Genomic DNA, 14,315 nt, shown 5'->3' on the forward strand with positions numbered 1-14,315 from the left:
TTAGTAGATCCCTACAGTGTAACAATGGTAACTGCATATCTGCCTTTAAAGTCTTGTATCAGAAAGCAGGACCCTCGTGGTAGATCTAAAAAAACCCCCAACCCTGCTCAGCATGTAACAATGCTTTTTCTCTACAAAAAGAGAGCTGCTACAGGCCAAGCACAGAATCACAGAATCAATTAGGTTGGAAAAGACCTCCCAGATCATTGAGTCCAACCTTTGACCGAACACCACCATGTTAACCAGACCGTGGCACTGAGTGCCACATCCAGTCTTTCCTTAAATACCTCCAGCAACCGTGATTCCATCACTTCACTGGGCAGCCCGTTCCAATATGAAATCACCCATTCTGTGAAGAATTTCTTGCTAACGTCTAACCTGAACCTCCCCTGGCACAGCATGAGGCCATTTCCTCTCATCCTGTCACTGGTTGTCTGGGAGAAGAGGCCGACCCCCACCTGGTTACACCCTCCTATCAGGGAGTTCTAGAGGTAAGGTCCCCCCTGAGCCTCCTCTTCTCCAGGCTGAACACCCCCAGCTCCCTCAGCCGCTCCTCATAGGATTTGTGCTCCAGACCCTTCCCGGGCTGCGTTGTCCTCTACTCATTCCTGTACCTCAGTGTCTTGTAGTGAGGGGCCAGAACTGGACACAGCCCTTGAGGTGTGGCCTCACCAGAGCTAAGTACAGAGGGACAATCCCTGCCCTGGTCCTGCTGGCCACACTGTTTAATGTTTTGCCACCGTTGATCAGCACCTCAGGTCCTTTTCCACTGGGCAGCTTCCCAGCCACCCTGTCCCCAGCCTGTGGCACTGCCTGGGGTTGTTGTGACCCAAGGACAGGACTTGGCCCTCAGCCTTGTTGAACCTCATTCCGTTGGTCTCAGCCCATTGATCCAGCCTGTCCAGATCCCCTGCAGAGCCTTCCTATCCTCCAGCACATCACCAGTGCCACCCAACTTGGTGTTGCCCATGGATTTACTGTGGGTGCACTCAATCCCCTCATCCAGATCATCAGTAAAGATACTGAACAGGACTGGGCCCAATACTGAGCCTGGGGGACACCACTGGGGACTAGAGCATTGTTGATACCTGAAGATTTTGCTTAGATACAAGTATTAAACTAAAAATTTAAGAAGTGTAAATTAAAATAATTATTAAAAAATATATTTTCACTTGGAAATTGCTAATATTTCTGAACATATAGGTCCAGTGAAGTTTCGAAAACGCCCAAAACGGAGATAAGCCACTTCTTGCAAGTAACAGAGGAAAAGGTCATTCAAAAGAACAAATTTATTTGAATACTGAGAATCCATACCTCCTTCTTAATCCAAGCCATGCACACACAGCAATTTGATAAGGACTTGGTCATATTAGAGAGATACTTAAAAGAGAACCCCATAAAGTATCACATGTGAGCTTCTGGTAGTATTTTGAAAATGCTACCTGGGACAACCTTGGTCTCCTCATTTATTAAAATATTCCCTACTATACACTAAAAATGTTTAAAAATGCAACTTTTTTATTATTTGCAGGCATGATGCTCAGTGATCGATTTTACTTCTTTCCCTGTAACATTTTAAATAAAAGCTATGCAAAAGCATCTATGAGGTGGCTCCTGTATTGCTATTAATGGAATTTATTCTTCCATCCCAATGACAGTCTTTCTATACACAGAATAAACCAGTACTGAAGGGAGAACTGTATTCTGCATGAGGGATAATGTCATCACTAGACAGTGTATTTCAGTATTATTTCTAAAAATGTGGAGAAGCCCAATACTCAAACCTAATTCCTGCAAGACTGAGAAGTATGGGAAGTATAGTTTATAATGGTGTCTTGCTTTCAGCTGGCATAGGGGAGTTAATTTTGTTCTTGGTAGCTGGTACAGTGCTGTGCTTTGGATTCAGTATGAGAATAATGTTGGTAACACACTGATACTTTGGTTGTTGCTGAGCAGTGCTTACCCTAAATCCAGGATTTTTCAGTTTCCCACGCTCTGGCAGTGAGCAGGTGCACAAGAAGCTGGGAGGGAGCACAGCCAGGACAGCAGACCCGAACTTGCCAAAGGGATATTCCATGCCATGGAGCATCATGGTCAGTGTACACACTGGGGAGGTTGGTCAGGAGCTGCTGACTGCTTGTCAGGGATGGGCTGGGCATTGGTCAGAGCATGATGAGCAATTGTACTGGGTATCACCTCTGTTTTGTGGGTTTAATTCCTCTCTCTTCTTGTCTCCCTTTCCATTACTATTGATTATTGATATTTGATTTTGTTTCAATGATTAAAGCACTGTCATCTCGACCCACAGGTTTTACCCGAGTTCGATTCTCCTCCCCATCGTGCTGTGGGGATGTGAGCAGGTGGCTGCACGGTGCTTAGTTCATAGCTGAGGCCAAACCACAACAAATGGCCTATTTCTTTCCTATATTTATTACATTACATTACATGTAAGTAAGTTATAGCTTGAGGGTTTTATTTAGTATTACCTGCTTTTTTAAAAACCAAAATGCTATTACTATTACACTTTCCTTCTCTTTGACAGAGCTACAAGACATCAGAAGAACAACTGCTTAAGGATGAATGAAATTTTTGAACAAACAACCTTAAAAAATATTCTTGCTCTCCCATTTTAATCCTTCTGCAGCGTTTGTTAAAAAAGTATATTAAAAATATTTATAATTTAAAGTTGCCTCTGCTGTCTATTTAAATGCATCTGTTATATTTTCTGTGCTGTAATGTTCTACCATTTCTTGGAAACTTGTAAAAGAATAAAGACCATTTAAAAAAAGGTAAAAAATTCCAATTTAGACTTGTTTTACCCAAACAGAGAACTTGCAGGGAAGTGTTCATCAGATGTGAACACTGAACTTGCTTGTGACTCAGGATGCTCCATAAATAGAACACATACTGATGTTGTATTTCAGCAGATGCAAATCATCTCCTTTTTTCATTAGGCTATGTCAGAGTCATGGCAAGATTTTTCACTCTTTGCATGGCTTTTCTGCCTGCCCTTTTAAAGGAAAAAAACCAAGAACCCATGCTTGTGCTATCTTTAATTCTAGATTAAATGAAAGGTAATGACTAAAGAAAAACAGTAAGGAGCAGGTAGCTAAAATGTTGAGAGATTTTTAGTCAGGCTGTTCAAAATCAGTTTTGTTTTCCCCTTTTCTTTCCAATATCTATTTTAATGAGAACTTTGCCTTCTGAAGAAAGGTCATCTGAAAAGATTTAAGTACTCCATCCTCTTCAATTTGCATTTTGCTCATGAGAAAATGAATCCTGAACTTTCCAGCAGACTCCTTCAACAAATCCAGGGAAGATATTGACATTTCTGAAGAAAAATACCCTTCAGACTTGAATGAAAAAAAAGCAACAATCATGAGGAGAGAAACACCCACTTGAAATATTAAAAGAATGTTTGCAGGCCATATTTAGAGCAGCTTAATCTTTATGCTACAGGAAATCACAGCAGCCTTTTGCACACTACTACATATTTCAAAGTGTGCAACTATTTAATTCATTAAATACTAAGTAGCATACTTCCACCAGTATAAACATATTATTTCCTTCTCAGAAAGTGCCAATTGCAATAGGTAGTCAAATAAAATGTAGCAGTCTAGGTGTCACTTTTAAACTCCTGGGATGTTTGTGTTGCCACAGGGCACAGCCACCACATTGTTCCAGTTTGCAGAGGAACTGATAGCAATCGAATGAAGCTGACCCAGCTCAGCATCCCTCCATTTCCCTACTTCTCACCTGCAACAGAAGAGGCTGCAGGGCACACACAGCCCATAGGATTATTATAGGCAGCTTTGCTAAGACCATCTGTTCACTCTGACTTCACAGCTCCAATATTTGATAAATGTGTTATATATCCTTCTTCCTGTTAACTAAAAGATCCCTTGCAAGCTCAGACTCATTTGTAAACAGGAAGGCCCAAGTACTTGTTAAAGCCTTTGGAACAATTTTCTTCTATTAAGAAGACACAGGAGTACCAGGATGCACTTTGATAGTTGGTTTTCATTAATATAATTACAATACATTCTGGACAGTTACAAAATCTGGGGAATCATGTTTTCTCCATAGATTTTGATTGCATATTTCAAACAATTGGATGCCTTTCCATTACGTCTGAACCCTTTTACCATAGTCTTAGTAAGGACATTCGGTACAGCAACCCTTTTTTGTTGTTGTTGTTTCAGCAACTTTTAGTTCTGTTTTGTACCTCAGGCTTTTATGTCCACCTTGAACGCTGGTTTTGCTGCTAAGTCAAAAGCCTGCAGCCAGTCTCATGTTACACCAATTCAAGAGAAGACATTTCCACTGGGACAGTTTAGAAAAGGGATATATGCAAAATGTTTTCTAGGTCACTTGGAGCAATAGCATTTAGCATATTTGTAAAGTCATATCCTGCTCTAGATCAGAATTGCAATGAATTCAGACAAAGTATTTAAATTTTCAATTTAGGAGAAATATTTGGCTCCACATAAGCTGATAGCATTGTTCAAAGATAGCAGTTTTCTCAAACAAAATATACTGCCCATAATACAAGCTATCTGGCATTCTCAAATACAAGAAACATTCCCCTGCATAACACTGTTAAAATGTAAAAAACATCAGCTACTGAACCTAAAAACATTTTCAACACACTTTGATAAACTTTAAGTACATTGTACTTAGCTGCTTCAGAACACCTCTTTGCATCAGCAGGTGTGGCTACATATAGTTTCCATTTCCAGGCCACTGAGTTACATGATCTTCTATGTAGGAGCCAAACAGTAGGCTTGCTCATTTCTAGGAGGTCAAGTCCAGCTACATTCTGGTCCCAAAAAATGCATACCCTACCTCTTCTGACAAGTGATAGGGCTCTGACCATAGGAGCACACTGCAAAGCAGCAAAGCATTTAAATAGTTGGCAAAAGGGTTGAAAGGCACATAGCTTGTCCTTAGCAAAATTTCCCTGCTCTACTTGCGGTGCCCATGGAGGAATCAGTGTTGGGACCTAGCTTGAAATAAAAAAGTAGTAAGAAAATGGAAGCCTGCCAGAAAAATAATTAGGTTGCCTTTTTTTTTTTGTGTGTGAAGATTTTAGTGCTGCATGTTTTCCTCTACCTTTCCAGTGAAAATTAAGGAAGCTATGGATGCATGTTAACCATATGTATGGACTTACTACTACTGGAATACCAAATGGTAGAGCTGCTGTAAACTGTTGCAAGTACTAAAAGCAATGTTTATAATGGTCTGTACAGCATTTGCAAATATTTACTTTGAAAAGAGATTAGTGTAGTTCTTATTTTTCTCAGCATTGCTTAGAAATGCTAAAAAACTACAACAGCTAAACTGCTACTCTACACCAGATCAATATACCCCAACAGATATTTAGGAATATATGCCATTATATTTAAAAATACCAAGTTCCTCTAAGCAGTAAACCTAGAAGATTTTACATAGAGTTAGAGATAAAATATTAAAAATTATTGTTTCAACTCCACACACTTGACATCTGAATAGGAGTGATGTAATCATACTATTTATTCCATCAGTGAGACAAAATGTAGTATGGAACTAAATTTCTGAGATTTTTAAATAGAAAGTCATTTAACTCGTATATACACAAAGTGTTCTTTCCACAGATATTTACATGGCAAATATGTTAGAGGAGAACCACTATGACTAAGTCTCTACAAGTATAGCATCCTTTCTGAGCTATTCTCTCTGCTGAAAGAATTCACAGAAGCTTTGAAGTAAAATCTAGACAGTTAAAGTTACCTATATTTCACAGTAGGTAAAGAAGCCGTTAAATGATATTTCAGCATAAGGTTTCTGGAAACAGCTACACAGTAGAGTTTTACATCCACCCTCTTTTCCAGCATTCATGGTGAAACTACATCTCTTCTCAATTTACAGGAGAGATAACAGCATACGTAAGATGCAGGGTGTAACTGTAGCTCATCCTCCTCGGTAGAGGCTGGTCAGCCGTTCTAACTCTTTGCAGTTCTCCATGGACATGGACTCTGCTTTCTTTCGGAGGCGGTCATCTCGATATACTTTTGCTGCATAAAGTAAGTCTGTTTCTTTAAGGACAAAAGAGAAAAGATTTTTCTGGTTACAAACTGAATACTTGGCACATGACATGGAGTCGTACAAAACACCTCAGGTTTGATCCTTGCCCTTTTCTCCTTCTATTTTAACTTCCCTCAGTCATCACCTAAACAGCACTGCTACAGTTTTCCTTTGCTGGATCTTTGTAACAATTCCATCTTTTTGAGCAGGTAAAGCTGTATCAGCCTTCCAGCTCCCTCAGAGTTCATACAGAAGTATCTGATTAAAGAGAAAAAACCCCACCCTATCACACAAAAATCCCCAGCAATAACAAAACAACAAAACATCCCCTACTTTTCAGGCCTCATTAAACATTACAAATACAGGCCTCTCTCAGTGATCTTGCATATTATTGATAGCTCTAGCATGTTGCCTGTGCCCCAAAAAATCCAACCTGAATGTAAGGCCTTTACTTCAACTGATGCTGATTCAGACTGTCAGTCTTCAGAGCTATTAATAATTAAGAGCTCTCTGTATTATACTGGTGCTCAACAGCTTGACGTTGCTGAGCATTTTAATTCTGTAAAATCTTTTTTGTCACTTCGACTCAATTGCAAGGCATTCTTAAACATCAATCAATATTGGATAGATTTTAACTGTCAAGGAGATTTAACATACAACAGGTATTTTAAACCCATAAAACCACAAAATCAGCTGTTTCTATAAACATAAAAAAAACCATTAGGGGCCTCTTAACTCAAAATCGGTTTGGATAGTTTTCACAACCTGATAATTACAAGTAGCAGTCAACTGGACTGCAGAGACTAAATCTGGGCAGGAACATGTGATCTGACTTAGAGAATTGCATTCGATTTGCTTCTGGCCAGTTTACTGACAGTTCATGAATGAATTATTTTTCCAATAAGCTATGACTGAAATTTACCACCTGGAAAGTAAAAACCATCTGGTTTCAACACTGATGTAATTTTAGGAGCGCTGTTCTCACAGAGCTCACAAAATGGTCACAGGTAACAGAATAACTGGCTAAAATTGATGCAGATTTAGAAAAGGCTGGTGCTCTTCAGTGTTCTTATGCTTTAACACTGAATTCTAGGTTTCTGAAAAGAAGTAACTCATGTATAATACTAGATGGGAGAAACAGATGGCAAACTAAACCCCCTTGTTTTACAGGAAGTGCTGCCTGTCCTTGGTTGCCTGGAAAAGCAGTGTTTGTACATACTGTGGTCCAAGGCAGATTATTTTTTCATCTCTCTGGAAACACCTATGTAAGTTTCTGGTATGTTTATTTACTTATATAAAAGCACCGAGGGAAATGAGCTATTGCCATGAGAAAGTAATGTGGAAGACATTAGAATTCTTAGAAATCACGGTAAGTTAAGGACAAAAGCTTTGTCATTATCAGAAGTCTTTAATTTTCTGAGAAATGGTCACAAATAATAAAGCAGCAGCAGGTTAAAATTGCTGGTAATTTGCAAATGGTTGTTAGGTCACTGAGTAAAATTCAAAGACTAAGTGACACTGGGGACAGTTTCAAAGTGAGAAACAGCAGGGGACCTTACACTTACTTTTGCATTGAGATGTTGTAATAATACAAGCACCTCCTTCTTGCCTGAGGCAATTTATTTTTACAGTAACTCATGATTTCATGAAATTACACATATTACCAAACTTACTTTGTTGCCTCTCCTTCCAACAGTTATTACGAATGTTGGACACATAATCCTCTTCCACACTCTTTTCCACTTTCTGTAATGACACTCCTTTGTATTCATTTCTAAAGTCCTTGTTGACGTAATAAATGACACCCAAGTTTTCTGTTTGCATTTTTATGGTCTGCCCTGTACTTCTGCAAAAAAAGAGGTGGGGGGAGAGAGAGACTAAGTATTACTTTGATTATTTTTTTCCACCACAAATAGACTATTAAAAAAATATTGCCATTACAGAATAATACCAGAACATTACTGAATTTGCCATTTTGAGACAGATAATGAAAGGAATGGCTCTATAATCTGCTAGAGAATAAAATTACTGCAATTACCTGATCATTAAACTTCTGCTGCTTAAACACTTGGTCTCAAAAAAAAAATCCACTTTACTAAGACACTTATTTCATACCTCTTTAGGCAAATAAAAGTTTAATAATAGAAAATTACATTCAAACTCAACAGAAAGAGAAACAGGTCACTATTCTGCAGCAACCCAGTACAAGCATCTCCATTCTAAAGTGTTTGCTGCCAGCCCTGATAAATTCATTTTCCTGCTGGCATTCTGCAGATTAAAAATCAAAGATTGGATACAAACATTTTGGCAGAAAAGCATTTCTAAGCATCACAACAGCTTAGTTGCAAAAGGGAAAAACATCTTACTCCAGAAACAGAGAACTCTGAAAGACAGGAGAAAAAAAACCTTTCTGTTGTGGGGCTGAAAGCTCTACAAGGAACTGAAGGACCTTTAAAAAAAAAAGGACCTTTTAAGGACCTTTAAAACCATTGTGGTGAGTTGGCTAAGTCTACCAGCTAGCTGCACGCTTGATTCAAATTATTTATTTCTCACAAGAAAAAAAGGTTTAAATATCCTACTGTACAAACCAGGTAAGTTTCACAAGTAGAATTCTTCACGAGAAAATGAAATTTTACCATTGCCTAAAATGAAGCAAAGAACAGACAATCCTCCCAGCCTTCATCAAGTTTAACACTTAAATAAGGATGAGAAAGTCGCTTTCAAGTTCTTCACTTACTACAAACACAGATTACCCGTGTAAAAGAGTAATGAACCTTAGCAGATGTCAGGTTTTGATGAAGTATGTTGGAGATGCAAACACCTTTGCAACATGCCATGTTGCATGGACCCACTGCCTTGTACAAGACCTCCTGAACTCCAGGTACTGCTGACCTCTTTTCTCCATTACATTCTCACAGCATGTTCTTTGCACCTAAATTTTAAGTTTTGTTCTATTTCATCAATACCTTCCCTCCCCTTCTTCACTGAGGGAAATCACAGAACAACTAATGGAAGACTCTCTAAAATGCTTCTAAGTGGGAGAGGGTGATTACAATACCTTCCCCTCTGCTTTAAGGTAACATAATTAAGCTTTACTTACGATCTTGGGTATAAGGAGTAAGGAGGGTTAGATACCATCAACTGGCTCAACAAGGAGACAAAGATCAACACAATAATAGGCATCAGCTGAATGACCATAGAGAAACCTCCCTAAGGAACAAAACAGATTCAGGTATTTCATAAATCATCAAACAAACAGGTAAATTTGACAAGATTTAATGCTAAGTGTGACTTTTTGCTTTAAGCCTCAAAAGCTGCTAGGAAAACAGTAACTGCAAACACTGTGGTATTGCCTGAACTTTCAAAGGCATACACAATATTCAGAGTCCTCAAGATGCAAGAGTTCATGGGTTAGCACATACACACAAGCAACTACTAAATAAAAGCTGGATTCATCTATGTTGTATGCCATGATTTGGTCTCATCTATACAGTGATACGTGATTATACAGTGATATGTGATTATACAGGACTAGAGATAATTCACATAGGTGAATACTGAGCCGTAAATTCAATTCTTACCCTCGGCCCAAACAAACTTTTTAATGCATACAAGGATTAGTAGCCAGAATTAGTGGCATATTTAGGTTAAAAATACCAGTCACCAGTAAGAGAGTGACATACAACAAGTTTACAAAACCAGGCCATTACCTTCTCATTTGCATGCCTATTTACCAGTCAGTAAGCCAACCACCCGCTGAAGTTTAAAATACCTAACTGGCAAGTACAAATCCTCCTCTACAGTAAAGAGCTCCTATACAATCACACCAGTGAAAGCAAATTTCATAGTTGAAAGCCAATGGTGCTTAAACTTACATCACCCCTCTCTTCCTCCCTCTCGTGCCCGCTCTGACGGTGCTGGTTCGGATGGCTGTAGCCAGCACGACCATTAGAAAATGAGTGTACGTTACCTTCAGGAAAGAACAGCCACATTTAAATCATGTACAAAAATACTATTTAGAGGTCAGTAAAGAAGCAACATAAAGCACTTTACATTACTGCACAACAACACATAAAATGACATTAAGGTATCTTACAATTTCAAAGTAGCTTAAAATAAATATTTTAAGCTCTATGATAGTAACCCCAAAGAACTGAACTGGCATTTTTGGGATTTAGCAACACTTGGGGGAAAAATAAACTGATGCAGATTGAAGAGTTGGGGTTCAAGGCTGGATGGAATAATTATACTGTTTTGTAACGTCATAAAATCTAATGTCACTCTGGGAAGTAAATCTCGACAATCACACTGATGTATACAAATACCTGTTGGAAAGGCCCCTCCAAAGAACATGTTGAATAGATCCTCTGGAGTAATATCTGCCTCACAACCTCTATGGAAGTTGAATCTGCCATTGCTAGGGTGATTGCAAGTTTGCTCTTCGCTGCCTGTAAGGTCATACTGCTTTCGTTTTTCTGGATTACTCAGCACAGCATATGCATTTCCGATTTCTGAAGCAAGGAATAAAACACAGCTCCCATAAATGCACAATAAAAGCTATTCCAGCATGAAAATTGCAATTTCAAAGTCAAAAATAGGCAGCAAACGATGTAATTTACTGTATGTTACAAAACAACTACAGTAGAACAAGGTCCAGAAACATCTCTGCTTTTCTTAGAATAGCTTCCACAAAGTTTCCCACCAACGCTATTCAAAGGCCTTTTATCCTGTTAAATGAGGCAGAAGGCAGGAGAGCTTTGTTTCATTTTCTAGGGGAACACCTACACCTGTGGAAATGTTCTCTGTCACTGCAATTACAAAGAAAAGCATCAAGCATTACAATGAGACTCTGAAGCTGGCTAATTGCAAAGTTCAATTTGCTCTAGCAGCCTAGCTTTAAAAACCACAGTAGACTCAGTAGGTTGTCTTTGGTTTCATTTGGTAAGTGGTCATTTCTTTGAATGCACCAGCTTCACTGTCTGCAAGAGCGTGAATGTATTTTTCTTTGTGCTTCTGAAGGTATTGTATGGATTACAGTAATAACACCAAGTTCTGCATGATGTATCATAAGGAGTACAACATGCATGTGTGACAAGAACGTGTATTTTCCTAGGGCTGTCAATATGACCTCAGTGTTTGGAGGGCCTGACCTGGATGCTTGTCCCTGTTCATGCTCTGGTATCACAAATAAACAGCTTCAATTTTGACAGTAGAAAGGAAAAAACCTAAATAAGGTAAGCATGGAAAAAATCAGCACGAAAAACCACATATTCTGCTGACTTTACAAGTTTTTTCTCATTGTGCACAGACATAATGATAATGCTCTTGCAGACTGAAGGAAAGTTTCTGTTGCCACTTGATGAACTTGATCTTCACTCAGTCATATCTTCATTAAACCCCTTCTGCTTTCCTTTCTACTCTCTCCTCCAGGCCTCTCCAACAAAAGGCTTCTTTTGCAGCCAACCCACCCAAGGCACGGGGATTATGATTTTCAGTGTTGAAAAGCCATCAGTCATCAAAAGTTCGTGAAAGGTGCAACACTATAACCTCAACACAGGCAAATAAGACTGCGGCTTTATAATTAATATTTAAAAAATTATCCAATCTAAGAAAAAGTTAATGAGTTATTTAGCTATGTGTCTTTTAAGATGCCCTTAGAAAAAAACATTACCAATTCCTTTAAGTGGAGAAAACCCAAAGAAATGAAGCCAGATATTTTGCACTGAAAGCATGATATAAACTGACATCAGGTATTGCTCTGTTGCTCAGTACAAGGATAAAATTGGTAGTAAAAATTCAGATTTTCCCAACAATTAAAACTTTACAGAGATAGATCAGGTGACTGCACATAAAGTGGAGACACCATACTGTCACAATATGCCTGTCTGTTATTTGCTCTTGATTATCTGGTGCTAATTCACAACAGATTTGATTCCAATATAATTTTCTTTAAAAAAAGGACATAAAAATGAAAGAAAGCCACTGCTCAAAAGTTTCAAAGGAAAGATTTTTGATTAAATTGGTGAAAAGACCAGAAAAGTCATTATATTTGCACAAAATTTTAAAAATCACTTCAGTGAGACTGCTCAATACAATAGAAGAGTAGTACTAGGTAGGTCAAGATCTAAGTACCTTGCCTATCATGAAACTCAATTCTGTTTTATAATGTAAGCTTTCCTTAAAATAAAGCATTATTATGAAATAAAAACTATTATTATGAACTCATTTTCTCAGATGGATGTCAAAAACTGATCAGAAACCTTTAAAGGAAAACTAAACCATAAATTTACTCAGCCATACAGAAGGATTACATTAATTTCAAAGCAAGAAAATGCTAGCTGTCATTAAATAATTTTTGGTCAACAAGATTCCCCTACAAATTTTTCTGTTCATTTACTCATCTGGTGAAGAACCAGAAAGTGAAATTAGGCTGAAGAAATCAGACTTGTACAAAGTGCTCATATTAAATAAAATATTAAGGAACTGTTTTTTAACATTTTAAAGATTATTTAAAATGCTATTAACAAGGAAGAACTATTTTATTCCTAGGGCCTGAGACAATTTTATAAGAATAATATCTTTTTTTTAGATAAAGACATCACATAGCTGTATTATATGAATTAATAGCAATCAACTTCCCTGCTCTGCTGTATCTACTTTTCACCTGGAATTGTTAATATATTATTATAATTACCTCATATAGTCTGTATCAGAAGTCTTGCTCAGGGCTTTTTTTTTCTTTTTTTCCCTCCCCAATTTAAGTGTTTTATCCGAATGATTTTTTCAAATGTCTGCATGTAAACCTCGCACAGGAAAAAAATAAAAAGATGTACCACAATCAGATTGCTTATTTATGCATCATCATTTTTTACAGATTCACATTTTTCTTCATCTGAGATGAAGGTGTAGTTTTCTTTAAAAAGCTTTTCTTCAACAATTTCCCTTGTGCAGGGCTAAGCTGAGCAGCCTTAAGCAAGGTCAAGTCAGACTGTAAATTTTACCTAAAAAATGGTCAAAGGCAACTACTAGTAAGGCCATGTTTGAACTCAAGTGTTTTTGTGCAGAAAAAGTAGTAAAACTACACACATACAAGAAATTCTAAGGAAGAGGTAACTTAATGTGGCACGTGATTCAGTAAAAACTGCATTTTCCTATGAAGGATTACTTTCTTTTTTTCTAGCTCAAGTACAGTAAAGCTTCAAGGTACTAAAATTCAATGATTACATTAAATCAACAACAGTAAAAAAGTGCAGTTGGGTTTCACAGATCAAGTATTTGTTCCCTGTACTGAACATTACAGTCAATTTTCTGAAACCAAGCCCTACTGCCAAAGTCCATGTTATTTATCTACACTTCATGACAAAGGTCAAATATTTTCTTGAATAAAAATGTCAGTTTAACAAATAAAATATACATTTACATTTGTAAAAATACAAGTGACCAATGCAGATGAATATGTTTTAATTGGATGAAGTTTAATAATAAAAGAAATTTAAAGTAAAAATGTTTTTTTACTTTTAAAAGCCTCTGTTGCTCCAGGTGCATGGTTTTTGTCTGGGTGGAATTTCAAAGCAAGTTTTCTATAAGCCTTCTTTAGGTCCTCTTCACCTGCATCCTTTGACACTCCAAGGACTTCATAATAATTTTTACATTTCTTTATACTGCAAAATAAAATGACGTAAAACATTGCAAACAAAAAGCTGTAAAAGTAATGTGTTAACACACAGCTGCAAATGAGGTCATACATTGCACTGGTGCATTATATTACATCTTTTGCTTTCAATATAAAATATTTTCAAAATATCCACTCTAGAAACAAAGAATGTTATTTTTTCATAAAAAACTCACTACTGAGCTTATTACGTACATTTCTCTTACCTCTACTTTAGAACTACCACAATTGTAAGAAAGGGTTTCAGTTTGCAACTAGTGTAGCATTTCCTCATCCACAATTATATTAATATTGCTGTTAATAGTGCTTAAAAAGAAGGTTCCAAATTGACTTTGCAGAACTAGCAGGTAGGAAAATCTGTTTTGACTGTAAACAGCAAATGCACTTCAGTATGAAGGACCTAAAACAAAGCAAACAATGCCTCCCTTTCTCCAAACAAAAGTCAAATCATATCACCACTCAAGCATTCATTTCTCGGGGAATAAAACGTGAGAATGTTTCTGCTGCTGGGAATGTACCTGGATCTTAATAATCTTTCTATAAGCGTTTATGTAAATTCAAAGACAGCAGCTCCAGCAAT

General features: G+C 37.5%; 1 protein-coding gene across 2 annotated transcripts in view; it reads right to left on the reverse strand.

The window, feature by feature from the left end:
• Nucleotides 1-1,271: 1,271 nt before the first annotated feature.
• DNAJB14 (DnaJ heat shock protein family (Hsp40) member B14) overlaps nt 1,272-14,315 on the reverse strand; it is a 28,134-nt gene continuing 15,090 nt past the window's right edge. For both annotated transcript variants that reach the window (XM_069013152.1, XM_069013151.1), the window contains 6 exons: nt 13,579-13,724; nt 10,389-10,574; nt 9,939-10,033; nt 9,164-9,273; nt 7,737-7,909; nt 1,272-6,074 (listed from right to left, as the gene is read on the reverse strand). In XM_069013152.1, the coding sequence (XP_068869253.1) occupies nt 5,950-6,074; nt 7,737-7,909; nt 9,164-9,273; nt 9,939-10,033; nt 10,389-10,574; nt 13,579-13,724 (835 nt within the window). In that variant the 3' untranslated portion in view covers nt 1,272-5,949. The remainder of the gene's footprint in view (nt 6,075-7,736; nt 7,910-9,163; nt 9,274-9,938; nt 10,034-10,388; nt 10,575-13,578; nt 13,725-14,315) is intronic.

The sequence above is a fragment of the Aphelocoma coerulescens genome, chromosome 4, assembly GCF_041296385.1.
Source record: "Aphelocoma coerulescens isolate FSJ_1873_10779 chromosome 4, UR_Acoe_1.0, whole genome shotgun sequence".
NCBI lineage: Eukaryota > Metazoa > Chordata > Aves > Passeriformes > Corvidae > Aphelocoma > Aphelocoma coerulescens.